The sequence below is a fragment of the Lutra lutra genome, chromosome 17, assembly GCF_902655055.1.
Source record: "Lutra lutra chromosome 17, mLutLut1.2, whole genome shotgun sequence".
In the NCBI taxonomy this organism is placed as follows: Eukaryota; Metazoa; Chordata; class Mammalia; order Carnivora; family Mustelidae; genus Lutra; species Lutra lutra.
Genome location: NC_062294.1, coordinates 46,881,810 through 46,908,731, shown reverse-complemented (window position 1 = coordinate 46,908,731; position 26,922 = coordinate 46,881,810). Strand labels below are relative to the sequence as shown.

The window sequence follows — 26,922 nt, the reverse complement described above, 5'->3', positions numbered from 1 at the left end:
TCCCTGTTCCAGGGACCATCCCTGAGCCCTGGGCCTTGTTCTGGATGGTTCCCTCGCCCCCACCAAACTATCGGTCCTATAGCCTGCCCTCCTGGCTGCCAGTCTCATACACCAGCCTCCCCGCCGCACTCCCTGCTCCAGGGTCCAGGCCTCCACTCTTGTCCCCTCTGATCCACTCTTATTTGCTCGATAGCTTTCTGACATTTAAATCTGACCCTGTACTTTCTTGCTCAGAGCCCTTCTGTGGCTCCCCAGGGCCCTCAGAGAGATGAGTCCAAACTCCTTAGCCTGGCATTCAAGACCTTTTACCAGCTGGCCTGGCTTGAGCGGCACCCCTCCCCCCATGGCATCCACGGGTAGGGGCAGGTGTTTGCTCACATGGGGACACACACACACACACACACACACACACACACACACCCCAAGCTCTTCACCTCTGTTTAAAAATGTCCCAGTTCCCCCTGCCAGAAGTCCGGGATTGGACTTCCTTCTCTGTCGACCCTTCACCTGGCCAGCCCCTCCAGGATTCCGACGCTGGGGTGGGGGAGGGGGCTCCACCGGCCACCCCACCCCCCATTCCAGCCTGGGGCTCAGGTCTCCAACAACAGAACCAGAGCCACTCAGCAACGCTGGAACCCATTCGGGGGGGCCTGGGGCCCCTGGTCCCAAGCCAGGAGGGCTTCGGGGGAGGGGTGTGGCCCCTGGCGGACTGGCAGTGTGGCCCAGGGGGCTGGGGGGTGCCAGGGAGGTGGGCGTGAACCTTGAAGCGGGAGGCACGAGTGCGGTTCTCTTTCCCCCGCTGGGGGGGCCTTGGAGCCGGTGGCGGGCCGGAAGCCTTCGAAGGCAGAGCCTGTGGGGCGGGGGCGGTGGCAGGGCTGCGCCTGGGGGCCGGGGCACTATGGCCACCATCCAGTCTGAGACCGACTGCTATGACATCATCGAGGTGTTGGGCAAGGGCACCTTTGGGGAGGTGGCCAAGGGCTGGCGGCGAAGCACGGGGGAGATGGTGGCCATCAAGATCCTCAAGAATGACGCCTACCGCAACCGCATCATCAAGAACGAGCTGAAGCTGCTGCGGTGTATGCGGGGCCTGGACCCCGAGGAGGCCCACGTCATCCGCTTCCTCGAGTTCTTCCATGACGCCCTCAAGTTCTACCTGGTCTTCGAGCTGCTGGAGCAAAACCTGTTCGAATTCCAGAAGGAGAACAACTTCGCACCCCTGCCTGCCCGCCACATCCGCACAGTTACCCTGCAGGTGCTCAGAGCCCTGGCCCGGCTCAAGGAGCTGGCGATCATCCATGCCGATCTCAAGCCCGAGAACATCATGCTGGTGGACCAGACCCGCTGCCCCTTCAGGGTCAAGGTGAGTGGGGCAGCCCCAGTATGGCCATATCCCTCTTCCTCGTCTTCTCCGAGCTTCCCCCAGCCCTGGACACTCTCCTGTTGCTAAGGTCTCCCGTGTCCCCCACTCCCAGCCTTGAATGTCTCCCCTTCCCTGCCCATGATGCCTCTCCCCACCTCCTGGCCCTAAAATCCTCCCCACCTCCCTGTCCCAATACTGACATCCTCTCTGTCCCAGACCCGAGACCTGACCTTCCTTCTCCAATTCATAGTCCAGCTCCTCTGGCCTGGTCCTGTCTATGTGGGGCTCACATTCTAGGAGGGGGGGGGAACACAGTTGCTAAGATAAATTAGTCAAATGTGGTATGTGAGTGAGAAGGAGAAAAAATAAAGCATAGAGGAGGAGGATGTGGGTGGGGTGTTGATTGGGGGTGGCAGTGGTGACCGAAATTGTAGACATGGCAGTCAGGGAGACCTGGTTGAGATGACATTTGAGGAAGGTCCCAAAGGAGGGAGGTAGTCATGTAGACATCTGGGGAAAAGCATCTGGGGAGAAGGAAGAGTTCATGCAAAGGCCCTGAGGTAGGAGTGATCTGAGTATATGTGTTTGAGAAGCACCCAGGAGGTCAGGGTGAGAAGAGAGAGGAATGGGACCAGGGAGGTCACAGGCTGGGACACACAGGGCCTCGAGGGCCACAATGAGGACTGGTTTTATTCCATGTAAGATGGGGCCACAGGAGGCTTCTGAGCAGACAGAGATCATGATTCAGCTCAGGTGTTGCCAGGGTCCCTCTGGCTTCGTGAGAGCAACAGCCTGTGAGGGTCAGGAGCAGGAGGGCAGTGAGGGGTGGCTGCTCCCCACCAAGTGGGAAGCCCGGATGCGGGGATGGAGTCAGGGTAGTGGGAGGAAGGGACACAGTGGGTTCTAGGTAAGGACAGGATTTGCTGACTGATCTTATGTGAGGTATAAGAGAGGACTTGATTGGAGAGGAGAGCCTGATGGCCCGAGTGACTGGAAGGATGGAGGCGCCATTCTTCGTCACAGGCAGTTTGTTCATTAACAAATATTTCCTGGGGACTCCGGGTGGCTCAGATGGTTAAGCGTCTGCCTTGGGCTCAGATCATGATCTCCAGGTCCTGGGATCGAGCCCCATGTTGGGGGGTGGGGGGGGGGGTCTTGGCTCAGCGGGGAGCCTGCTTCTCCCTCTGCCTCTACTGCTCCCCCTGCTGTGCTCTCTCTGTCTCTGTCTCCCTCTCTCAAATGAATACGTAAAATCATTTTTTTTAAAGATTTTATTTATTTGACAGACAGATCACAAGTAGGCAGAGAGGCAGGCAGAGAGAGGGGGGAGGGGAAGCAGGCTCCCCACTGAGCAGAGAGCCCAACACGGGGCTCAATCCCAGGACCCTGGGATCATGACCTGAGCTGAAGGCAGATGCTTTAACTCACTGAGGCACCCAGGCACCCCTGAATACATAAAAATCTTTAAACAAAAACCAAACACTTACTGACCTCCTCTGGACCTGACCCAGGACCTGACCCTGTGTTGGGCACACAGAAGCACCTCTTATGCATGTCACAAGCTCCCTGGGCTCCCCCAACCAGCCCCAGCTCCTCTGCCCTGGACCCCCACCTGTGTCCCCCATCCCAGCCCTGGCCCCTCTGTCCACTTCTGAGCTTGTCACTGTCTGGTGAAGGGTCTGGACCAGGAGTGGGCGGGGCTGTGAAGGCAGGACCAGGTCAGTTGTGGCCACTACGGTGTCCTCAGCATCTCCCGGCACAGTGCGGGGGCGGAGTCAATGCGAAATGAAAGAGTCACAGGGAGAGAGGCAGGCAGGAAAAGGCAGGTCATTTTGCCCTAGGAAATGGAAGGACAGAGCCCCAAGGAAGGAAAGACTCCCACAAACACAGCAGAAGGCAGACAGGATGCATCCACAGCACCTGGCCAGCATTGGCCCTCCTTCCTGTGTCTGTGGAACAGATGAATGAACGGATCCCATGGCCGCCAAGTGCCCCAGGGCCCTCATGCTCTCAGATTCAGGCCTTTGCCACCCACACTCAGAGTGCAGGTTAATAACCCTCCCATCATCCCACCTTCTGCAGACAGAACACGAGGATGGCTGAATGAAAAGCAGAGAAACTCAGAGGGGGAAACTGAGGAAGGGGTCCAGAGAGTCTTGGAGATTCAGAGTGAAAGTAGCACAGGGCGCCTCCCAGTGGCATCAGGAGAGAAAGATTTTCAGCCTTCCCCTCCGGGTGCCTAATGATGAAGACGGAATAGGGTGGGGCTTCCTGGAGGTGTCTTCCCAGCAGGTGACATCGAGGTAGAGACAGAGAGAGATGAGAGACACCAGGAACAGGCAAGCAATGAAGAGGCAAAGAAAGAGAGAGTGATACAAAAAAGAGGTGGAAGGAAAGAGCATGCCAGGGACATAAGCCCCCTCATTCATTCATTCATTCTCTCCTGATTGCGCCCCTAACTGTGTGCCGGGCACTGTTATAGGCACCTAGGGATGCAACAGTGAACTGACAAAATCCCCAGACTGGCGTCCTAGCTGGGTAGAGAGACAATGAACTTGACTGAATGGTAAAACATATAGGATGTGAAATGGTGTTAAGAGTTCTGGGGGCACCTGGGTGGCTCAGTGAGTTAAAGCCTCTGCCTTTGGCTCAGGTCATGATCCTGGGGTCCTGGGATCGAGCCCCCACATCGGGCTCTCTGCTCAGCAGGGAGCCTGCTTCCTCCTCTCTCTCTGCCTGCTTCTCTGCCTACTTGTGATCTCTGTCTGTCAAATAAATAAAAAATCTTAAAAAAAAAAAAACTTTAAAGAGTTCTGGAGAAAAATGGGAGCCTGGGTGGCTCAGTGGGTTAAGCCTCTGCCTTTGGCTCAGGTTATGATCTCAAGGTCCTGGGATCGAGCCCTGTTGGGCTCTGCTCGGCAGGGAGCCTGCTTCCCCCTCTTCCTCTTCCTGCCTCTCTGCCTATTTGTGATCTCTCTCTCTCTCTCTCTCTGTGGCAAATACATAAAGTCTTAAAAAAAAAAAGTTCTGGAGAAAAGCAGGGATCCAGGAAGGGGGATAGGAACCATGGGGGATGGTGTTTTTTTATAGGATGGCCAGGGGAGGTCTCACTGAGTTGACTTTTGAGACCTGAGATGAGTGACCCATGTGGACACCTGGGGGAAGAGATGCCAGGCAGAGGGAACAGCTAGTGCAAAGGCCCTGCGCTAGGAATGCATCTGGCTTGTTCAAGGGACAGTGAGACACCTGTGCGAGAGGGGAAGCAGGAGGAGCTGAAGCCAGAGAGGTGATGGGCGATGGCCAGATTGCTCGAGCCTTGGGGGCCACCATGGGAAAGTTGACTTTTATCATAGGATGATAAAGCCATGGAGGGATTCTGAGCAGGGGAAGGATGTGATCGGACTCAGGCGCTCACAGGATCCCTCAGTGGTGTGCATATGACCAGTGAACTGCGGTGCAGAGGGGAGGAGCAGGGAGCCCATCGAGGAGGCCCCCACATCGGCCTCAGTGGGAGATGCCCCAGGACAGGGTGGCGTGGGGTAGAGGGGAGCCTCCTGGGGATAGGGAAGCTGCCCAGTCTGGATCCGTTCAGAAGGTGGAGCCGACAAGATTTGCTGATGGACAAGGTGTGGAGTGAAAGACGAAGAGAGGGGTCCTAAAGGCATACGTTCTAGAGGTTAGAAACAGAGAGACAAACACACAAAACCAGAGACAGAGGCGAGCGAAGACAGTGACATAAACAAGAGATAAGGACTCACAGACACAGTGACAGTCAGATGGCAGGGGCAGAAAGACACTGGTCAGAGCCACAGGGGAGACCTTGATCGGTCGTCCCCGGCCCCTCCCCCAACCCCCACTGCCGGCAGGTGATCGACTTCGGTTCAGCCAGCATTTTCAGCGAGGTGCGCTATGTCAAAGAGCCATATATCCAGTCGCGCTTCTACCGGGCCCCCGAGATCCTGCTAGGGCTGCCCTTCTGCGAGAAGGTGGATGTGTGGTCCCTGGGCTGCGTCATGGCCGAGCTGCACCTGGGCTGGCCCCTCTACCCAGGCAACAACGAGTACGACCAGGTGCGCTACATCTGTGAGACCCAGGGCTTGCCCAAGCCCCACCTGCTGCACGCCGCCCGCAAGGCGCACCACTTCTTTAAGCGCAACCCACACCCTGATGCCAGCAACCCCTGGCAGCTCAAGTCCTCTGCCGACTACCTGGCTGAGACCAAGGTAAGCTGAGGTGGGTGGGGGAGGGGGGGAGGGTATGGGGCAGGCAGGGTGAGGGCTGGTCATGTGGGGTCTGCTTCATCGAGAAAAAAAATCTAGGCTAGACCTCAGAGAGGACTTGGAGATTAGAGGGTCGGCTCAAATCACAGCAAGTGACAGCAAGAGAGATGTGGGTGAGACCCAAGGTGGCACTGGAAGTATATGGCGGCTGCTCTGAGTTTCCTGGCAAAGGGGGGTCGACAAGCTAGTGTAGCAAGCTGGTTGGACCACCTGGAGGCCTGGCTGGCTGGGCTTGGTGGTGTGGCACCCAGCAGCAGGAAGGATCTGGATTTGACTCCAAGGAGGGACTAGAGGTTGAGGGATGGTGGCTGGTTGGGGCTGCACCCATGGCTCTGGAGAGGACTGGAGGTCTGAGGGAGAAGTGAAACTTGGCTCAGTGAGACTCTGGGTGAGATGGCAGGAAGACCAAAGGGCCCACTCTGGTAGGTTTCCTGTAGCAGCAGGAGGGTGCTGGGTCAGATGAGAGGGGTTCTGGCCATAGGGAGTGGGTGTGGCCCTCCCCGCAGCAAGAGAGCTCCAGGTCAGATCCTGGGCAGAACTGGAAGTCTAGGTTTGGGTGTGTGGGCTTTACAGCCGCAAGAGAGTCCCGGACAAGACTGGAGGGCAGACTGGAAGCTGGGGGCGGGGATGGCGTGGTCATACGTGGGCCCCACAGCAGGAGCCCGAGGGCCCGGACTCAGTGTCAGCCCCGTGCCCACCCCCCCATGTCCCAGCAGGTGCGCCCCCTGGAGCGCCGCAAGTACATGCTCAAGTCACTGGACCAGATCGAGACCGTGAATGGCGGCGGAGCAGCCAGCCGGCTGACCTTCCCGGACCGCGAGGCGCTGGCGGAGCTCGCCGACCTCAAGAGCATGGTGGAGCTGATCAAACGCATGCTGACGTGGGAGTCGCATGAGCGCATCAGCCCCAGCGCCGCCCTGCGCCACCCCTTCGTGTCCATGCAGCAGCTGCGCAGCGCCCACGAGACCACCCGCTACTACCAGCTCTCGCTGCGCGGCTGCCGCCTCTCGCTGCAGGTGGAAGGCAAGCCGCCCACGCCCGGCGTGGCAGCCGTGGAGGACGGGCCCCCCTACTACCGGCTGGCCGAGGAGGAGGAGGCCGTGGGCATAGGCAGCATGGTGGGCAGCGGGCCCTTCTTCTGCGAGGAGAAGGCACCAGGCATGCAGAGGGCCATCGATCAGCTGGACGACCTGAGTCTGCAGGAGGTGGGATGCGGGCTATGGGGCGAGACCCGAGCCGACGTGGTTCCTGACATGCTGGCCCCACTCAAGGCAGCCGCCACTGGCCGCCGGGTGCCCGACTCGGGCCCCGAGCCCATCCTGGCTTTCTACGGCAGCCGCCTGGCGGGTCGCCACAAGGCCCGCAAGCCACCCACAGGCTCCAAGTCTGACTCCAACTTCAGCAACCTCATCCGGCTGAGCCAGGCCTCCCCCGAGGACGAGGGACCGTGCCGGGGCAGTGGCTGGGCCGAAGGAGAGCGCCGCGGGGCCTCGGCCGAGCCGCCCAGCCTCCCACAGCGGGATGGGGATGGACCAGACGTCAAGGATATGACCATGGATGCTGATGTAAGCCCAGTGGGCCTGTAGGCTGTGGGTGGTTCTGGGATCAGGGCCTCCCCGAGCTCCAAGATGGTGGGTACAGGCTGCAGCTGGCTCAGGGTTCAACACATACGAGTCCCCTCTCAGGATGTGACAAGGTTCGGCAAACACTAACCCACACTCAGAATATGATTAGGATTTGCTATGGCTCAGCATATAGTAACCCGTACTCAGGATGTAACATTCAGCACATACTTACCCACCCTTACAAGGTGGTGAGGCTCAGCACACACTGATCACTTCAGGATAGAAGGCTCAGCACACACTAACCCACATTCAAGATAGAAGGCTCAGCACACACTAACCCACATTCAAGATAGAAGGCTCAGCACACACTAACCCATATTCAGGATAGAAGGTTCAGCACACACTAATCCACCTTCCTGATGTATAGAAAGTCAGAATGCGTTAATCCCCCTATTGGAAGTGATAAAGGCCCAGCACTCAGAACAAGGCCTTAGCAGGGGCTTACCCACCTCAAAAAGAAATGACAAAGCCTCAGAGACCCTAATAGTACCTCAGAACACATTAAGGTTTCTGCACACACTGTTTGAGCCGCTAAGTTGCATTTGGGATCTACAAAATCGCCCTGGGGAAGTGACAAGGGTTCAGCTGGGACTGGAGAAGAGTCCAGGAGGGGCAGGCTGGTGGTTCCCAGGGTCGGGGGCTCCTTGGCTGATGGTCCTTTCTTCTTCCTAACAGAGGCCAGGCCCTGAGCTCTTTGACCCCAGCAGCTGCCCTGGGGAATGGCTGAATGAGCCAGACTGGACCCTGGAGGGTGTCAGGGGGCCACGGGCTCAGGGGCTCCCAGCCCGCCACGCTCGCCCGCATGGTCCCTCCCGGACCACCAGCTTTCTGCAGCACGTCAGTGGGCACCACTGATGGTGACCCCACTCCTGCCCATCACTGGGGGCTGTGCTAGTGGGGCTGGCATCCCCTCCTGAGAAGCCATTTCCTGAACCCACAAATTATTCTTACAGAAAGATAGTTATCCAGAAATCCCCCAATACCCTCGCCCGTGGTGCATGCCAGCACATACCCCCTGAACACAGGAGGGCCTTGGGGTCTGGCCCGTCGCCTCCCCCTCCCCCCCAGGCCAAAGGGACACAGGAAGGGGGCTGCCCCCACTGGCCCTGAGCATGCCCTCGGCCCTGCTGCCCTTGCCCATTTCAATAAAGAACTGTTCAGCAGCCCCGCCTGAGGCCTGGACTGGAGCTGGGGAGGGGTTCGGGTTGGCCGCCCAGGGCTCTGCTCTCTGATGCTGCGCCCCGTTGGCCCCTGGCTCAGGATGGAGGCTGGGCTGCCATCGCACTGTGAGGGACAGGCTGACCCATCCCCTGAATATGCTAAGCATTTGGCACGTGAGGATCCATCCTCAGAACGTTCCCGGTGTTCAGCAGGTGCCAATCCGAGCTTGCCCAATACCAAGGTCTCATCTGTCGACCTGCCCTTGCCACGTGTATAGGCTTGGCATGCCCACACCGCTGCTTGGGTCATGGCTACGTGTAAATTCCTGTGGCGGCCATCAGTTTATGCTTGGTGCACCCTGAGGTGTTTGGACCTGCGAGGCCACCCTTGGGAGCCGGTGATGGTCCGGCACGTCCCCATCTAGGAACGTGCCAAGTGTGTGGTGCTCGCTACCCTGTGCTGGCTGTGCGAGGCTCAGCTCATGCCAGGCCGTGTGGTCACACGCTACATGCTCAGCACATACTGGCTCATGGGCATCGCGCACATGGGGCTCAGCACACGCCAGTCCCATGCTGTGTGCTCAGCACATGCCAAATCCATGCTAAGGGCCCAGCACGTGCTGTGGCCTCAGGACCTGCCAAACCACGCTGGTAATACGCTGAGGTTTCTGCCAACACCAGGTCTCCAAGAGAGGGGCATGCTGGCTGTGTCCTACCCGACGCCCCACTTCACATCACTCAGGTCCGGCATGGGCTGTACAGACAAGTTATTTACTTCTTATTATAACCTGGAGCCCTCTTTGCCCTGGAAAGGGGGGTGGGCCAGGGGGCCAGGCCCAGCATGCACCCCCATTTCTTTGGGGGCTGATCCCTCCCCCAGCTGGGCTGGGTCCCGGGGCCACAGCATCAGGCCAGCAGGGACCGAGATAGAGGTGGGAGAGCAGGGGAGAGAGCCAGTGGAGCCACGATGGGGCACACAGAAGCAGGGGCACGGGGACAGGGGCCAGGACCCAGGACATCTGGGTCCACGGGGGCCGTGCAGGCCTCAGCCTGTCTGCCGGACCAGGGCCTCACAGCAGGCGACAGGCATTGCCCACACTGTCGGCTGAGGTGTCAAGGTCATGGCTGTATGGGGAGTCCCAGTCCCTCAGGAAAACCGCCTCCAGCTGGCTCCTCAGGCCGCCCCGCCCATTCTGCGTCACCAGTAGCGAGGTGCCCGCCGTCTCCGTAAAGTAGCTGCCAGACCAGTTGGAGGTTCCTGGGTGGGGGTGACGGCGGGGGTGGGGGGGCGGTCAGAGAGTCAGAGCCCAGAGCTGTGCTCTGCTTCCCCTCCTGCCCCCTGGGGGCGCTTGGGACACTCACCGATGTAGGTGGCCCGTTCGGTCACCATGTACTTATTGTGGTTGACGCGGGCGTACGGGATTCGGGCCTGGCTCTCATCCGCAGGGACCACGAAGAGTTTCTGAGGGGCGGGCAGAAAAGGAAGGAGCGTGAGCTGCAGGGTGGGGGTGCAGAAGGCCTGGGATCTGGGCTGGGGTATCAGTAACACTCGCTGAAAGGGAAGACCCAGCTGCCTCCCTTGTCATTCCTTCTCGTGTGGCTCCTATCCGTCCCTTAGGTCTCGCCTCAGATGTCCCCTTTTCCAGAAAGTCCTCTTCGACCCCCTCCCCCAGGCTGGGGTAGAAGCTTCCTCTGAGTCCCCCTATTCTGGCCACGATGCCACCTCCGTCAGGGCCCTGCCCCTCTCCTTGGGCCCCACCATCCTGGCCCGACTCGGGATCTCCCAGTCACGGCATGGCCCCATCCCTCAGGGTCAGCCCTCTCAGGTGACAGGTGAGCTCCACGAGGGCTGCGCCTTCAGTATCATCCGGCACTAGGGCTGGGGGCTGGGTGTGTGGTGGGTGCTTACCACCTGGACATCGGAGTGGGTGTGGTTGTCACGCAGGGCAGCCAGGGAGAGCAGGAAGGCCCGCATGGACGGCTCAGAGTGTCCCCAGCAGCTGATCAGCAGGCGAACCTTGACACCCCGCTCATAGGCAGCCCGCCGGAGCCCATCGTCGATGGCGGGCCAGAACCTTGGGGACAGGGGTGGAGGATTTGGAGGGCAGCTTTACTTAAGGCCTTCCCCTGAGCTTCAGGGAGCCTACTCTAGCTTCTAGGCACCCTTAATCCCCAAGACTGCCCTACTCCTGGCTCCCAGTCCTGCCCCCAAGCCACTCATCCTGCCTCCAGCCCATACCCCCGGCCCCGCCCCCAACCCCAGGATTCTCAGCCTTTTCTCTGTCCCCACTTTCTGTCTCAAGGGTTTAGACCCCCTCTCCCTGTCTCCTCTGCCTCTCCTTGTGGCTTCCCACCATCTGTCCCTTTGCCTTGGTCCTGCCTGCTTTCTGGCCTGGTCACTCCCTCTCCTGCCCCTGGTGGGTCCCTTCCCTGAGCCCCATTCGCGAGGCCGCTGTACCTGCGCGGGTGGGAGAACTCCATGGTCGGCAGGTAGTTCATGACCGCGACGTAGATAAAACTCCGGGCATTGTCCACTACGTTGAGCAGAGCCTTCAGATCTGGGGTGCGGCCACTGGGACACAGTGGTGGGGGTGCACTCTGGGGGGTGAGGGGACAGTCAAGACATGTGCCTGCTAAGGGTGCCGTCATCGTGGACCCTACAAATGCAGTTTGTCTCAAGCCGGTCCTGTGGGTTTCACTGAATCCTACAGCCTCCATGAAGGGGGGGTAATTGCCATATCCATTTTACAGGCAAGGGAGCTGAGGCTCAGAGAGGGTTAGTGGCTTGCCTAAGGTCACACAGCTGACAAATGGAGGCAGGATTTGCACCCAGGCTGCTTGGTTCCAGAATGTTTGCTCTAACACAGGGGTTCTAGACATAAGGACTCTGGTCCAGCAGCAACGGCATCATCTAGAACTTGTTAAATTTGCAAATTTTGGGCCTTCACTGCACACTGCCTACTGAACCAGGGTGCAGGGGTGGGGCTCAGGAATCTGGGTTTTAACCAGCCCTCCTCATGCTTCTGAGGCATGTTCAGGTTTAAGGACTTCTCCTGTAATCATCCGTGTCCCCGACTTGCTCACAGCCCATACAGATGACACTCCTTATGTGCCATTCGACACCAGGCCCTTTACCCGCTTCCCTCCCTCCTCGTGACAGATGGAGCAAACTCAAGTTCTGAAGGGGAAGTGGCCGTGGGGGAACCCTTAGCCTTCTGTGCGAGACCAATGGAGAAAAGGACCCCAATGAACCACGTGTCCCTGCGCCCAGGCCTTTCTGGGGCCCTCCCCAATGACTCTCGGGTTGGCCAGGTGACTGGCACAGAAGGGGATGGAAGGGGACCCAGACGGGCCACCCCAAATGGGGGCGATATCCAAGAGCTGCAAACAACAGTGCCTTGCCTCAGAGCTCAGTATCTGCCACAGGCAAGAGAACTTTCCATGGTGGCAGAAACGTTCTACGGCTGCACCATTCAACATGGCAGCTGTCTGCTCCCTGGGCCTACTCAGCACCTGAAACGTACGTCTGTGCAGTTCCGGAACTGAACTTTGAGCAATGTTTAATTTCAACTGACTTGTAAGGGCAAAGACCCGAATGTAGCTATACTGGACTGCTTGATAATGCAGGGCTCCCCTAGGGGCTCAGTGTGCATAAACCCCAGCTGGACTTCCCCATTAGCCCTAAAGGTTGCAGATAATCTTGACAGCCACCATGGAGAAGACACTGAGGCCTGGGGAGATTGGGACATAGCCTTGGCCCCAGACCAAGCAGACTGAACAGAAGTGAGGGGTCGGGACCCTCTTCCTGGCCCCCTTCCCACATCACCAGGTGGGGCTGGACAGAGACCGTGAGTGGCCCAGCCCCTCCCCCTAACGACTCACCGCCAAGTAGGCCAGAGCAGGGGTTCCATTGAGGCAGATCTCCATTGGTGTCTCCTGATTGTAGCGGGTGTCATAGGGCCGGGGCCAGGTGGCCGGGATGGAGCTGCCCGCCTGGCCCAGGTACCAGTAGGCCTCGAAGATCTTGGTCAGGTCTCGAGCTAGGCAGCTGCAGTTGTACATGACCACTCCTAGCTCCTTGACCTGTGGGAGGGCGGTGCTGAGCCTTTGGGTGGTGGCCTGGCGCCCACGGGTGACATGAACACCTACAGCCTCCTGCCCCTCTTCCTGTCCCTGGCCCCTCAATCTCCCCCTATCTTATCTGTCCCTCAGGCCCTTGTCCCCCTACCCCTGCCACCACCACTGGAACTAAGTCCTGGAATGGGCATGAACTTGACTCGAGGCTAAAGTCTTGCCAACTTTTGATGAAAGTCATTTGGTTATTCTAAAGAGCCAGGTTTCTTGAACCTTCGCATATGCTGTTACTTCTACCTTCCACAGAACAAGCTCCTACTCATTCTTAGGTCTCGGCTGACAGCCTCCTCCTCCAGGAAGCCTCTCGGACTGCCCCACCCATGTCAGGCATTCCTCTGGGCTTTTACATTCCCTTGGGTTTCCCTCAAGTCTGTCTCTGGTGACACTGGACCAGGAAGGTAGGCACTGGGGATGTCTTAGCTGTGGCTCTGTCTTCAGCATCTCCTCACAAGAGCTGGTTAGATTAGGGGCTCGGGAAATATTTGTTGAGTTTATAAATGATCACTGCCTAAGCTGTACCTTCTTTCCTGTCTTGTGCCAATCCTGCTTCAAGTGTCCTGTGAGTTGTCACCTCCTTTGGAAGACATTTTCTGGTACTCTGGCCTGGGTCCCCCATCCTGGCCCTGTCCCTGGTGACCAGCCCGTCACCACACTGGACTGGCAGTTCCCATTGCTTACCACCATGTCCTCAGCATCCCCGGGGACAGGCTTGGGCTTAGAGCAGGTACTCAAGGAACTGAATAATGAAGGGCCAATCAGTGGACAGGGCCTTGAATGCCTTGCAGTGGGGCTGGCAGCCGTCATCAGGGATCAGAGCAAACCCCAGGATTCTAAGAGCAGGGGAAGGCTGGACTTGGGGGTAGGCACCCCAAAGAGATGCAAGTCGCTGTATTCGCCATATTCCCATAGAAACAGCTGAGTCATCAGGGCACTGAAGCCCCCAACTGCCAGGATGAGGACCAGCAGGACGCAACGGGCTTTCTGGGTTGCAGGGGCGGCAATGAGCCAGCCCATGCGGGAGGGAGGAAGTAAGCCACTTCAGAGACTGGCCAGAGAAGACTCTGGGATTGAAGAGTGGTGCGGGTGGAGGCTGGGGGCCCCATGGGGCAGGGAGCCATCATGGAGGACAGCTGGGCAGGGTGCAGCCAGACCTGGGTCAGGGAGCGCCAGTCCATGTTGGCACTGCCGATATAGAAGTGGGTCTGGTCCACCACCCAGAACTTGGTGTGCAGGACGCCATGGGTCAGCTTCTGCATATCCACCATGCGTACCTGGGCACCTAGGACAAACAGTGCATCAGGACCGGCCCAGGGGCCAAGCCCCGCCTCCCAGCAACCCCCACCCCCCCGCCCTGCCTCCGCTGTCCGGCCCAGCTCACCACTTTGCAGCAGCGCCTGCAGGTCGGCCTGTGGCTGGGGCCCATTGGGCTTGCTCACAGTAATGCGGACCTTCACACCTTGAGGGGCCAGGGTCTGTAGCTGCCGGAGGACCTCCTCACCCTGCAGAGAGGATAGCTTCTGAGGGGCTGGGCCGGCCAGCTCTCTAACCCCAGGTAGCCCCCCTACCCCAAAAAGTCTGTTTTCCTATTGGGTCCCAATTTGCAATCAGGAGTGAACAGGCTTTCCACTAGTCAGCACGCTGAGGGATGGCTTCACAGGCTCTTAAAACTTCTCATCTCTTTTAATTACTGGGGCTCTGGGCCCTGCCAGGGCCTTCTGGCCACTCCTGTTCTGCCAGGGACCTTCCCAAGATCCTGCCTTGGAAGCATCAATGCCCGGCACTGCAGGGGCCTTCAAGCACCTTGCAGGATATTGGGAGGCATGGCACAGGCTGGAGGGGCCAGGAAGGTACAGCTGAGGCTTGATGAGGCCAATAACAGTCAAGGGTTCCCTGTCTCCTCCTGTGACCCGGCCCCATTCTAAGCTCCTACTTCTCTGAACTCACTGATTTCTCACCACTCTCATGGATGGGGCAGGGCTGAATATAATCCCCAGGGTGCGGAGGAGAAAATGGGGCACTGGAGAACTGAGGAGCAACGTGGGATTTGAACTCACTCACTGGTTCCCTATGGCCATGCTTGATGCTTTGAGCCACTCCAGTGGGACCCAGCAGGGAGTGGGCGCTCCTATCATTTTTACTTCTGTAATTATTTTTTTTTTTTTAGGCAGTGCTCAAGAAGACCCACAGTTTTACTAAATGTTAATCCCACTTCCAACAAAAAGAGATAGCAGGGGGAAGATAAAAGGAGGGACAAATTCAGCATGTTTTGCAAGGAAGAGGTTAGTTTTCTGTTTTTTTAAAAGCACGCCTGTACATTGTCACGAGGATATAGAGCGAATGCTCTGACCGTGTCAGATGCTGCGTGGGGGTCTGCACGGATGGGCCTATTTTCTTCTCAGAAGGGCAATTGCTATGTATTGGCCCCATTCTACAGATCAGGAAACTGAGGGCTGAGGGGGTGAGGCAACCTCCCCAAGGTCACACAGCTGGGCAGTGGCAGGCTGGCTTGAGGCTGGGCTGTTATTCACTCTGCTCCTTCCATTTCTTTGGATGACAGGGTTTGGGGCAGCTTGTGGGGGAGTGACATCAGTCAGCCTAATCCCTTGTAGGCAAACCCACAACCTGACATTCAGAGGCTTCCAGATGACCATGACAAACGCCTCCGGTCCAGGGGACCATGTGAAGACAGTTGCTTTCAATCACCTGTGTCCCACTCGCTGTGTGAGACGTGCCCACCCATGTCCCGGGCTGCCAGGGTGCCCTCTTCACTCCCTCACCACCCCTCATCCTCCCCCGCCGCCACCAGCCAGGGCCCAGGTTACCAGGTACCTGCTGGGCAGAGGGCTCCTGAGTATGGGTGTCGTTGTTGGTGAGAGTCCAGTAGAAGGAGGCGATGTCCAGAGTGCTGTGAGCACCGGCGAGCAGGCCCAGCCAGGCCTGGCTGGTGGAGGGGTTGCCCGTGGAGGCATTGGGGAAGTCTAGACCTTCGGGAATGCTCTCTACCAGCACTGCTCTGGGGGGTAAGGGAGGGTGGTATCAGCCACAGGGGGCCAGAGACAACCGGCTGGAACCTGTGTCTGCCCACAGAGGATGGAAGATGATATTGTCTGTGTGTGCCCATATTCAAGACTCTGTGTGTCTGTGCATCTGTCTGTCCAGACATACAGAAGGAAGACCACGTATGTAGACACCTATGTATGTGTGTGTGTATGTGTCTGTCCACAAATGTGATGGAAGATGCTGTGTCTGTGTGTGCCTGTCTGTTCACAGATCTGGACAGAAGATGATGCTGCGGGTGTCATGGGAACAGTGTTGGGGGAAGGGACTGCGGATGGAGGGAAGCCCCTGTGACAGGGCACTTGGGCGGCTTTGATCACCTCCCACTGGCACAGGGAGTGGGTGTGGCTCCGTGCAGGCCCTGCCCAGTGTGTAAGTGTCCTCATGGGAAGCTTGAGACGGCTCCTCCCCAACCCTCCAAGGTCCCCCTCCCCAACTTACTCGCAGGGGTCATAGCAGGGGGCTGGGCGCTGGTTGGGTCCAAAGAGATGCAAGTCGCCGTATTCCCATAGAAACAGCTGAGTCATCAGGGCACCGAAGCCCACAACTGCCAGGATGAGGACTAGCAGGACCCAACGGGCTTTCTGGGGGGAGGAGGAGGAGGCGGCGATGAGCCAGCCCGTGGCAGGCAGCCCAGCCCATGCTGGAGACAGGCAGGGGGTGGTGGTGGGCTCCTACCTTCTCTGCAGCCTTCCAAGCCTCGATCTCGTTCATGGGCAGCTCGCTGGCAGGTTCCTCCGCTGGAACCTTCAGCTGGGGGATGGGGATGGTAGAGGGTTGAAAGGGCAGCTTGACGGGGTGTCTGCCCTCCACTGCACCCAGCCCCATCCCACTGGGCTCCTACCCAGGTCCACCTACCTCCTGGTACATCAGTTTAGGCTTCATCTTGCCAGGTAGCAGGAGGACACGCCAAGACCAGGCAGGAAAGTGGGTGTGTCAGGGTCTCCAAACTGTGGGGAACAAAAGCTGGCACTGTGGGGATGCTCTGGGCTTTAGGGGAACATCACGGAAACCAGATTAGTCTTGGGCTCATGGGATCCACTGGGTCTCCTTGTCTGCAATCACGGGGGCCACTGGCATGGGGCCCGCCACCCCAAAAGAAGGAAGCTGACCGCTGGTCAGCAGGGATTTCGAAATCCCTCAAGGTCTAACATCTAGCTTTCTTCCCATCAGTCTATGCTGCCCACCCTGCCCCCCTGAGCGCCCACGCGGCTCCTCATTAACGCTCGTGCTGCTCATTAGCATCTTCGCTTCTCTGAGCGCTCATCTAGACATTCCCCAAAAGACAACTGTGGATGGGGTCAGCGGAGCCCCATATCTTTGCCTGGCTTTTCACCACCCGGAGACCACCCAGGGAGCATTTTCCAGGTGGCTGCCCTGCCATCACCCACAGATACCCACCAGACAGGTCAAGCTGGGAGCCCGCGACTATCGGGGCCTCACCACCAGTCCCCAGCCCATCCCCCTAGCCGTCTTCCTCCACCTTACCCCGGAGGGGACTCAGCCTTACCCCGCTGGCGGCAGCTGCTACCTCCGCGGGGCCCCAGCTACTGCCCCAACAGGCTGAGCAGGGGCGGGAGGAGGGAGGGGGCGGGGCCAGACGGAGCTCCGCCCGCTGCAGCGGGGAGTCTGCGCACTGCGCAGGCCGCCTCTGCTCACCGCAGGGAAAAGGGGGGCCGGGGTACCCCAGATACGGTCGCGTCAACCTAGTCCGGGTGGGTAGAGTACGTGGCTGGGGGATGGGCTTTGCCACCCCTCCATCCCCCCACAGAGCCCCAGTGTGGGGCAGGGAGGCCGCAGGTAAAGAGAAAAAGGAACCCCACGTCTTTCTTGTCTACAAACCTTGTGAATTTTTGTACCATGGGCATGTATTACCTAGTCAAAAATAAATAAATAAAATTAATCGTTAAAAAACGTATAAAGGAAATGTCAACTATACTCAAAAATAATTTTTTTAAAAAGCCTTATAAAATAAAATGGAGACCTCAGGGTTGAAGGATATGATTTCTAGGTGAAGAGAATAAAATCAGCAGAAGACAACCCAAGCTACGGGGTGAGGGGAAGAGCAAGGTGGCAGAAGGAGAGGGTGGGTTTCCTGTTGGAGTCTGTTTGGATAATAGTATTTGATTTCTTTTAAAAAGCCGACTGATATTTTGATAGGGATTTAAAAATTTTGGTTTCTGAAGTCCAGGCTCTGGCTGGAAGGATAAACAAGATTTGCCATTTCCCATCTCGTATCTCCCAAGAAGAATTTAAGACCACCGCTGGAGGGGCGCCTGGGTGGCTCAGAGGGTTAAGCCTCTGCCTTCGGCTTGGGTCATGGTCTCGGGTTCTTGGGATGAGCCCCACTTCGGGTTCTCTGCTCAGCGGGGAGCCTGCTTCCCCCTCTCTCTCTGCCTGTCTGCCTACTTGTGATCTCTGTCAAATAAATTAAAAAAAAAAAAAAAAAGACCACCGCTGGAGAAATGAATCGAAGAACTCTTCCACACCCACCTTACCCAGTAAAAAAGGAGGGCACGCTCTCCCCTCCGTCCACGCAGGAAGTCAACAGATAAATGCAGAAAAGGTTTGGATCACTGAGAGAAGCAACAGCGTCAGAAGTGGTTGCCTCGAGACTGGGGTCTGGGGTGGATGAGGACTGCTTTTTTTTGCACGCCTATTTTCTTTTTTAAAATTGTGCAATATAAGCGACTTACAGAAAAGCAGAGAAAAAAAAATCTCTGCAGATTAAAGAATAATTATAAAGCCAACACAGGTGTCGCCACGTCCCACCGGCATGCGCAGGCATTACCGTGATTTTAAAAAAGAAGGGCGAAAAAAAAAGAAAATTCCAAAAGGGAGCTAGGTTCTCTCCTCACAGGAAGATCCAGCCTAGATCTTAAAGGAGAATTTGGAAACCCCTTCCCCCACAAAGTCGGATCCCAGATTGGCAAGGGGAGAGCAGAGCTGGATCCGCACCTCTTATTGTAGAGGAACAAATGCGGATGGACCAAGTGGATCCAGCAAGTAGTGGCAAAAGATCAAGGTTATTTAGAATTGAGAGGTCAGCAGGGGAAGCAGAGGCTAAGTCTCAGAGGTGGCTGACCGCAGGGTTGCTAGGTGGGGGAGGGGAGGCACGGGGCAGGAAACATTTGCCTTTTATTAACCTGTGAAGGCCTTGGTGAGAAATGTTTTATTTAAGAATACAGGGTTGGCGGGGGGGGGCGCCTGGCTGGTTCAGTCGGTAGAGCATGTAACTCTTGGTCTCCGGGGTCGTGGGTCCGAGCCCCACATTGAGGATAGAGAGTACTTAAAAACAAACAAAAATCTGTGATTGGAACATCAGGTGATGTAAAATTAGGGAAGATGAAAATGAGCAAAATGGAGGGAGAGGTAGGGCATGGAGATGGGAGGGATGGGATGCCCACTAACACACCAAAAATAGGAAGAAGATAGACGGTGTTTGTTCAAATTGTTAGCGACCTTTTGGCTTCCAACTTGTATAGCGATTATGGGTCTAGTAACAATGCTTTTAACTTTAACTTGTTATATTTTTATCAAAATACCTCTAAGGTGTTTAAAAAGAAAACTCATGCTGGAGAAGCGGTTTAGACTGGATAGATTGCAAGGCTGTTAATACCTGCGGTCCTGCACCAGATGCCTGATTTGAATACGAGCCGCAGCCCTTATGTGACTATTTGACCTTGAGAAATGACAACGTGCCTTAGTTTTCCTGTCTGTAAGATGGGCATGGTAACAACAGTACTTACTTTCCATAAGGCAGTTCATTAATTTTACACATACTTAGTATCTGTGTACCAGGTGTTGTTTTAGGCACTGGAAGTACCGTTGTGAACAAAATAGACACCAGGGGAGACAGACAAAAAACGAGATGGTAAGTAAATTATATGTTAGAAGGTAATAAATGCCACAGAGAAGCAGGGCAGGGGTAAGGGTGGGGTTGGGATTGTTTGCAATTTTAAATAAGGAGGTCGAGGGGTGCCTGGGGGGCTCAGTTGGTTAAGCGTCTGCCTTTGGCTTAGGTCATGATCCTGGGGTCTTGGGATCAAGCCCCTTGTCAGGCACCCTGCTCAGTGGGGAGTCTGCTTCTCTCTCTCATTCTGTCTCCCCCGCACCCCAACTTGTGCTCTCGCTTGCTCTCTCTAGTGAATAAATTTAAAAAAAAATCTTCAATTAAAAAAAATTAAGGAAGTCTAGGAGAGCCTCGCTGAGAAGGGGATACCTGAGAAAAAAGCTTCAAGGAGGGGAAGGAAAGAGCTACAGGGACTTCTTAAGGACTGTTTCAAGCAGAGGGAACAGTCAGTGCAAAGGTCCTGAGGCTAGAACGTGCCTGATGTGGGTAGGGAAGAGCAAGGAGGCCCGTGTGTCTGTCGTGGGGTGGGCGGGGGGGTGGGAGAGATGCGTCAGAGAGCTGATGTGTAGGGCTGCCTGGACTGCAGTGAGGACGACATGTTCCAAGCAGAATGGAGACATGATCTGCCTTGGGTTTTGCAGTTGGTTGAGTGGTGACCTCAAAAAAGATATGCCCAACATGGCCATAATCTCTGGAACTTGTGAACATGAACTTGACTGGAGAAAGGGTCTTTGCAGATGTAATTATATTAAGAATTTTGAGATGATATCATCCTGGGTTATCTGGGTGAGCTTGAAATCCAATGACAAGTTTCTCTTAGAGACAGAAGAGAAGAAACAGAGAAGACCACATGACCAGGGAGGCAGAGCCACCAGAATCTGGGAGAGGCAGGAATCCCCCCCAGAGTCTCAGGAGAGGACATGACCCCACCAACACCTTGATTTTGGACATCCCACCTCCAGTACCATGAGAATAAATTTCGGTTGTCTTAAGCCACCCTGTTTGTGATTTGTTATAGCAGCAACAGGGAACTAATACAGGTGTCTGCTGGCTCCCTCTGGCTGCATGGGGGACGTGTGTGTGTGTGTGTGTGTGTGTGTGTGTGTTTTGAATATACAAAATTTGAGAAGTGACTCCTTTGAACTAAAGGAATTAATATCTTTCAAGCATACAGAATGCACACGCAAGAGTTTCTCAATAAATGTGACTGTGTTAAAGATCCTGACAGCCCCCCCCCCAAAAAAAAAGAAAGAAAGAAAGAAAGGAAAAGAAAAAGAAAAAGAAAAAAGATAAAAGAAAGGCACCCTTTCCCCCCTTCCCCCCAAGGCAAGATGCTTGCTTTCCATTGTAGGCTTCTAGGTACTTTTTTTTTTTTTTTAATGCACATAGGACTTCCTTGGAAATGAAATTAGGAGGCCCAGGCTCTTAGCTGGAGTGCCCCCTTCTCCACATCAGTTTCCAGAAAAAGACTATGGCCTCCATATCCAGCATCCCGGTCCCCAGGTCCCTTGGGGGCACAGGGCAAGGTGAAATTGAAGGTGGACACGGAAAGCTGGACTGATTGAGCCAGGCTGACAGGTGCAGGCATTTCCCTCAGCTCAGCTCCTGCGTTCCCAGGAACCTGGAATCCCCATTGGGTTCCAGGGCAATGTCCAGGCTAGTCCCTATGCTCTATTTCTTTGATGGTAGGAGGCATCTCTGCCAGCAAGCACAGCCCTCCCAGCCCCAGGGATATGACCGGCCCCTTGGCTTACATGCTGCCTGCCTTGGGGTGTGACACCACAGCCCACAGAAAAGGAGGAAGCAAAACCCACTGGGTTTCTGAGACACGTTCTGGTCACAGATCCCTGAACACCCCACCCTTGGCTGGGGGTCGGAGATGTGATCCCTCCCTCATAGCAGTGCTTTAGATTGCGGAACCCATGGTTCAAATCCCACCTGTCACTCTTACTGAGTGACCTCAGGCGTGGGACTTTATTTCTCTGAGCCCTGCGGGCCTAGCTATAGAATCGGGATCATCTCCTACTCATCTGTGGGGCAGAGGCTGAGGGATCTCTGAACAGTGTAAGGGGGTGGGTCTCGGAGTTCCTACCACCCTGGGTTCTGATCTCAGCCATGAGTAGAGGCTCCCTTCTCTGAGCCTTACCTTCATCCTCAGACTGATGGGGTGACGAGTACATTAACCTCACGTTTGCTGGGAAGAGTCAATGAAACCATCCACGCAGACAGGCAGACTAGCAAACCCCCAAAACAAGTTTGCTGGTGAGATCTGCGTGTCTCTTAGCATTGTGTACATACTTTTATCGCAGACAGACTTATATGTCCCTTAAAAAGCTAAGTCTGTGTTTGGTGTATTTCTCTACTCCCTGGTGTCCAGCACATCATAAGCACTCCATGAATGTTTGCTGAAAACAGAAGAAGGGGAGCAGGAGAGTGAAAACCTTGGAGCACAGACTTTCATAGAGGTCTCTGTAGACCTAGTGACATTTGTTTTATACACAGTGATAACCGGCATGTGCTCTAAGCCCAGAGCAGATGGGGAGGTAGATTATGGCCTTTTCGGCCGAGAGTAAAGTTCAAGGTCAATTTAAGGTTGATTCAAGCCATCAGAGAGAGCTGCTGAAGTGCCAGACAGAGGACACCACAGGAAACATTTACATATGGATTTTCCATATGGTTCAAAACAGAAATGTGTTTAAAAGGAGCTGATTTTCAATTGATTGTGCAAACCATTTTGAACTGAAAAATCAGTTGTCTGAGCTCAAGTCCACAGAAAACAGAACAGAGCACTGACTGGTTTTATTGACTTTGGTTGGTTGGTTGGTTTTTAGCAGTAGAACTTTTATTTCAAAGGACCCCTAGAAGGTGCCCTTCATAGGAAGAGAAGATGCTTGGTCTGAAGAACAATTAAATGGGTAAAAAAACTAATGAAACAACAACAAAAGAAACCACATCATGATTGGTGAATATTTCTGAGTTGGAACTCAAAAAATCTAAGCTATTTCATCCCTGCTCAGAACCCCTCTGTGGCTTCCCACTGCCCTCAGGGCAAAGGGTAAACCTCTTACCATGTCCTCTAGGGCCCAAAGCTGTCTCCAGCTCTCACCTGTTCCCTGAACTTCAGCTTTGGAAGTCCCATGGCCTTCACAATGCTTCTCCCCAAGGATTCCCAAGCCCCTCACTCCTACCATGTCCCCAACTGTCCTTAAAATCTCTTCCAAATCTGTTCCTTTCCTTGGTCCCCACTTCAAGGATAGCTGTCTTATCCGTCCCACAGGTCTTGGTCTGTGTGCCACCTCCTCCAGAAAGCCCTCCAGGATTGTCCCAAAGCCCTGGGCTTCATCCTGGACCCTCCACAACTTGTCCACTTGACCTCCTAAGGGTCCCTCCCACACACCCCTTTTCTTTCTCCCTTCCATGGCCTTGACCTCCCTCTCCCACCTGGGTCCCCACTTCTGCCACCTCCTTTGGCTCCCAACCTCCACCCAACCCTTCTAGTCCCCCCTCCATCTGAGACAAACTTGTTCCTCTCCTGCTCAAAAACCTATGTCCCCCACCAGCCCCTGGTGTCCTCAGGACAAAGTCTCAGCTCCTCACTGTGGTTCCCGGAGGTCTGAATGATCTCCCCTTAATAACACCTTTTCAGTTTACCATCTCACCGACCTTTAGATCCCATCCATATTTAATAGCTTTCACTTCCTTGAACTGAAACCACACTTTTACCACCACACACTCTCACAGCTGCTGCTCCTGCCCACCACACCTTTCTCTTCTCTTCGTGTGGCTCGTTCCTATCGGCTCCTGTGCCTCCTCCCCAAGGAAGCCCTTCCTGACTCCTGGGCTGGTCCAGAATCCCCTCTTTGTGTTCCAACAGCCCCTGAGCTTTTCCAGCCCAGCCCTGACCCTTCTGCCTACGCTTCCCCAATCCCAGCCCTCTGGACTGGCACTGTCTGGTGATGAGTCTGTTTGTCCCATTGGACTGTGAAACCCATGAGGGCACCAGCGTGGGGCCGTCTCCGTCACCACTGTGTGCCCAGTACCACCCAGCACAGGGACAGCACATGGCAGGTGCTCAAGTCATTCATCTGTTCATTCAACTACTATTTGCCCAGTAACTACTTGCTGGTAAAGCCTGTGCAGGAATGTTTTGTGCAGGAATACTGCACAAAACAGAAAAATCCTATTAAAGATGACACTCTCTGGGGGGGAAGAAAATAGATAGATGAGGGAAACATATAATATGCGCCTTGGAGAAAAATAAAGCAGGCAAGGGGCAGAGCGGCCTCACAATGGAAAATGGTTGAGGTCTCAGCTCAAAAAAATAACACCACGCCACTGCACATCTGGGGGGCAAAGCATTGTTAGCCCTGTTTTTCAGATGAGGCAGTAGGGGTCAGGGAACTCTCTGCTCAGGCTGTACGGTGTCAGTCTGTCGGTATAGAATTCGAACCCAGAACTCAGTTCTGTTCCGGGACACTATGATGTTGAACCAGCTCATGAACATAAAATAAGGCAGAATGTCTTTTCCTTGCCCTGCTCCCTCCCCAGAAGAGGGCAGAGCTCCTTGTTTACTGAGCCAAGCGCTGCTGGAAGCACTTGATGTATTTAATTACTCACACTGGTCCTTTTCTTAGCCCCGTGTAACAGATAAGGAAACTAAAGACCCAGAGAGATCAAGTCATGGGCACGAAAGGACACAGCCAGGAAATGGTGGAGCCAGGATTTGATCCCGAGCTGCCTCCGGGTCCCGGGTGTAGACAGCTGCCTCTCCTGTTGTTTATCATCTGCAGATCTGGGGCTGCCAGCCACCGCCACCCCGCCCCCCATAGCACCTGAACCCAGAGGTTCATTGGCATTGGCTTCTCAAAGACTCTCCCAACATCTCCTCCTCCTCTTTCTCCCAGTCTTTGAGAGGGACCTTGGAAGCTTTCTCCAAATACAAAGGATATGTGAGTGCAGCTTTAAGAAGACAGCTCTGGCTCTCCTTCTGACCAGGCTGCTCTGGCCAATCCATCCTTGGTAGAAGTTCTGGAGCTGGGCTGCTGTTTCATATCACATCAGATTAAGTCTCTCTTCTCCAAATCCTCCCGTGGCTCCTGCCTCATTCAGGGTAAAGCCAAAGTCTTCTCCATGGCTCATGAGTTCAGCCGATCTGCCCCCTCCCTCTTCTGACCTCACTCCACCCCTCTCCTCCCTCATTGGCTTCCTTGCTATTCCTGAAATAGTCAATGCATGCCCCAACCTCAGGGCCCTTGCATTTGCCATTCTCGCTGCCTAGAATGCTCTTCCCCATAGAGCCACATCACTCTCTCCCTTCCTTCAAGTCTTTGTTCAAATGTACCACCATCTCAGAAAACCTTCCCTGACCACCTTATTTAAAACTGTAACCTTGGGGTGCCCAGGTGGCTCAGTGGGTTAAAGCTTCTGCCTTCAGCACAGGTCATGATCTCAGGGTCCTGGGATCGAGCCCCGCATCAGGCTCTATGCTCAGCAGGGAGTCTGCTTCCCTTCCTCTCTCTCTCTCTCTCTCTCTCTCTCTCTGCCTACTTGTGATCTCTGTCAAATAAATAAATAAAATCTTAAAAAAAAAATAAAACTGTAACCTTTACCATGTATTCCCATCCCTCTTCTGACATATCATACAATCTACTTACCTGTTCGCTTGTTGTCTCTTACCCCTGCTAGAACGTAAACTCCATGAAGCCAGGGATCTCTGTCTGTTTGGTTCATTGCTGTGTCCCCCAGGCCTAGCACAGTATTGGGCATGTAGAACATGCCTAGTAAATATTTATTGAATGAACAACTTGTGTTTTTATTCCCATATTGCAGATACAGCAACTGAAGCACAGGGAGGTGAAGCCACCTCTTGAGGCCATGCAACTCTTTTAAGTATGAAGTCCTAGAACCAAGGTTGGAGCCAGGGTTCCAGATCCCAGACACCCATTGCTAACCACTGTCTCATATAGCCTCTCTAAGGCAGGTGAGTAAGATATTTAACTCTCTACCCAAGCATTCAGGGTTGCTGAGGTTTGACTGAGGTGTGCTGGGACCTGCCTCATCTCTTTATACCCCTGATTCTAGAAGTCAAGGGGATCTGGGTCTAAGCTAGCTAGTCCCCCCCACTGCCCACTACTCCTGGACTCTCATTTTGTAGGTGGGGGAACCACTCAATCCATCAAGGTAGAGAGATAGGGATGAAGTATTTACCCGAGCAAGGTTTGGGATGGCCGATGGCCCACCCCCTCAGGTGGGGTGACGTGGCAGAGATGAGGACATGGAGACTATGACGTGGTGTGGCATGGGGTGGTTGCCGTGGCAGAGGGTATCATGGTACGGGGAGCATACAAATGCCATGGAAATGAAGAGGGCAGCTGGTGGGGGGAGTGACAATGAAGATGTGATGAAGGTGATTGCCTCAGGATGAGAGTGACATGGTTAATAACATGATTAGCCCAAATCGCCACATCAAGCTGCACACATCACAAGAATAAACTGGCAGAATCCTCACAACCACCCTGGACATAGGTGTCCTTGTGTGCATTTTACAGCTGAGGAAGCAGAGATTGCAAAGGGGTGATCAGGTGGTCAAGGTTACCCAGAGGTTTCATGGTAGAGCTGGGAGTCTGGCACAGCTCAGGAAACCGGCTCTAGTAGCCCATATGGTGGTGAGGATATGAGAGGTGACACGGGAAAATGACGAGACATGGAGGGGAAAAAAAACAACTGGAGGGCAGAGTAGCTCCTTATGAGGAAAACTAGGAGCCTAAGGTATGGACGGTGACTGCCGGGAGCAAAGGTGATACGGGAGAATGGAGACATAAACGGTGAAAATGACGTAAGGGAAGAGTGACTGCGATTTAAGGATTTGGTGACTGGAGGTGTGTGCGGGTGAACGGGGTTATGACGACGACTTATGAGAAGTGAGGACTCCATAAAGGAAAAATAGCAACAAAAGAGGGGCGCAGGCGACATAAGGCGATGGCGGCATAAAGGGGGAAAGGCTGCAACGTAAGGCGGCAACGGGGGCTTAGAACGAAAGCGAATTAAAGGGATTGACAGCGACATAAGTAGGGTGATGGCGACAGAAGTGGGGTGATGACTATTCAACCGGGATGAGAAAGAAGGGGAGGGATGGCTACATAAAGAGAAACTGGATGACATAAGGGGAGAAATGCATTACAGAAGGAAGGACAACATGAAAAGGGTAGCAGAGGCGCCGTGCCCCAGATCGCACAGTACCTGCACTCCACGTCTCCTACTCCGGGACCCAGCCCCACACGCACCTTCCAGGCTGGAGCCCCGCCTGGCCACCCCCGCCGCGCGCAGGCGCACTTCGGCGGGACTGCGGGACGGCGGGGGCTAAGCATGTGAGTTTCTCATTGGCCTTGCTCCTCGCTAGCGCAGGGCGGAGAGAAGCGGACCGTGGGAGGTCACGTGACGGCTGGAGTGG

At 55.1% G+C, this 26,922-nt stretch overlaps 2 protein-coding genes and 1 long non-coding RNA gene across 8 annotated transcripts; 2 read left to right on the top strand and 1 right to left on the bottom strand.

Annotated features, from left to right (window-relative positions):
* Window positions 1-595: 595 nt before the first annotated feature.
* Window positions 596-8,572, top strand: HIPK4 (homeodomain interacting protein kinase 4). Its single transcript, XM_047711850.1, has 4 exons — window positions 596-1,363; window positions 5,230-5,586; window positions 6,360-7,208; window positions 7,944-8,572. Exons 1-4 carry the CDS (start codon window positions 899-901, stop codon window positions 8,121-8,123), a joined length of 1,851 nt encoding a protein of 616 aa, XP_047567806.1. The 5' UTR covers window positions 596-898; the 3' UTR covers window positions 8,124-8,572.
* A 608-nt stretch (window positions 8,573-9,180) lies between these two features.
* On the bottom strand, window positions 9,181-26,867 carry PLD3 (phospholipase D family member 3). 6 transcript variants are annotated; one of them, XM_047711852.1, is made up of 13 exons: window positions 26,712-26,842; window positions 17,462-17,494; window positions 16,478-16,569; window positions 16,298-16,372; window positions 16,061-16,203; window positions 15,392-15,575; window positions 13,941-14,061; window positions 13,714-13,841; window positions 12,311-12,511; window positions 10,887-11,026; window positions 10,338-10,503; window positions 9,791-9,890; window positions 9,181-9,686 (listed from the first exon to the last, which is right to left on the bottom strand). In XM_047711852.1, exons 3-13 carry the CDS (start codon window positions 16,502-16,504, stop codon window positions 9,499-9,501), a joined length of 1,473 nt encoding a protein of 490 aa, XP_047567808.1. In that variant the 5' UTR covers window positions 16,505-16,569; window positions 17,462-17,494; window positions 26,712-26,842; the 3' UTR covers window positions 9,181-9,498. The 6 variants fall into 6 exon arrangements, with proteins under 6 accessions (XP_047567808.1, XP_047567810.1, XP_047567807.1 ...); XM_047711854.1 differs by lacking the exon at window positions 26,712-26,842 and adding an exon at window positions 18,766-18,826; XM_047711851.1 differs by lacking the exon at window positions 17,462-17,494 and having other exon boundaries at window positions 26,712-26,867.
* LOC125089568 (uncharacterized) lies at window positions 18,525-20,446 on the top strand. The gene is made up of 3 exons (XR_007123977.1): window positions 18,525-18,662; window positions 19,421-19,493; window positions 20,293-20,446. It is a non-coding gene; the product is annotated as an uncharacterized LOC125089568 (long non-coding RNA).
* Window positions 26,868-26,922: the final 55 nt, after the last annotated feature.